General features: G+C 39.9%; 1 protein-coding gene across 1 annotated transcript in view; it reads right to left on the bottom strand.

Annotated features, from left to right (window-relative positions):
* Positions 1–248: 248 nt before the first annotated feature.
* Positions 249–762, bottom strand: part of LOC114527744 — a 770-nt gene continuing 256 nt past the window's right edge. The window contains exon 2 of the mRNA XM_028549439.1: positions 249–648. Coding sequence (XP_028405240.1) covers positions 249–648 — 400 coding nt within the window. The remainder of the gene's footprint in view (positions 649–762) is intronic.

Here is a 762-nt window from a genome sequence, read left to right as displayed (position 1 = left end):
GCTGCAGCTAACAGGCAACTTTCAATTTCTTTCAAAACTTGCAAGTCATTCTGGTCGAAGCGAGTCTTGATGGCTTCCTTGATAGAGTCTAATGTTTCGTAAAACTGGCGTCGTAACTCATCTTTCTCATTTAACGTTACTGGTGCAACTGGAGTGCTGGAATGCACTACGTAATCGGTCATGTGTGTTGGTATGGTTCTCTTTCTCTTCGCTCTTGGCGCTTGCTGTTGTTCGTCTCCAGCCATTTTTTAAGTGTTCATATTACATCCGACCAATATATCTTGAACATATTTTAAAAGGGCTTCGGATGATAATCCCTCGTCGCATGGCATTACGCCAATGAAATCCTCCAAAACGTCGTAGTCTTCAGTGCAATGACGAATAGAAAAAGATAACTGTTCAGTTTTCGAAATGTCACTTGATTCATCGCAAATGATCGCATAAAATTTACTGGCATTAATGTCATCTATTAGACTTCTTCTCGCCCTCAGCACAAAAGTTTCTTCCTGTTCAACTAAAATATCGTGAGACATGTACTGATTTTCCTTTAAAAGAAGATTTAATCCTTCATGGTCAATGGCTTTGTCTTTGTTAAATTGAATGATGTTCGAGTCTTCGTCTGTATGACCTCGAATTGCTACACCTTGTCTAAGAAGCGTTTTCAATGTGTTCAAGTGGGCTACAAGGCCTTGTTGCCTCAGACGTTGTTGCTCCTTTATCTGGCTATCTATCTGAATATCAACTGTAGTTTGGCTACTTCTT

The sequence above is a fragment of the Dendronephthya gigantea genome, unplaced genomic scaffold (genome assembly GCF_004324835.1).
Source record: "Dendronephthya gigantea isolate DGI-Jeju-01 unplaced genomic scaffold, DenGig_1.0 000046F, whole genome shotgun sequence".
NCBI classification, from domain to species: domain Eukaryota; kingdom Metazoa; phylum Cnidaria; class Anthozoa; order Malacalcyonacea; family Nephtheidae; genus Dendronephthya; species Dendronephthya gigantea.
This window is presented reverse-complemented; position numbering and strand designations above follow the sequence as displayed.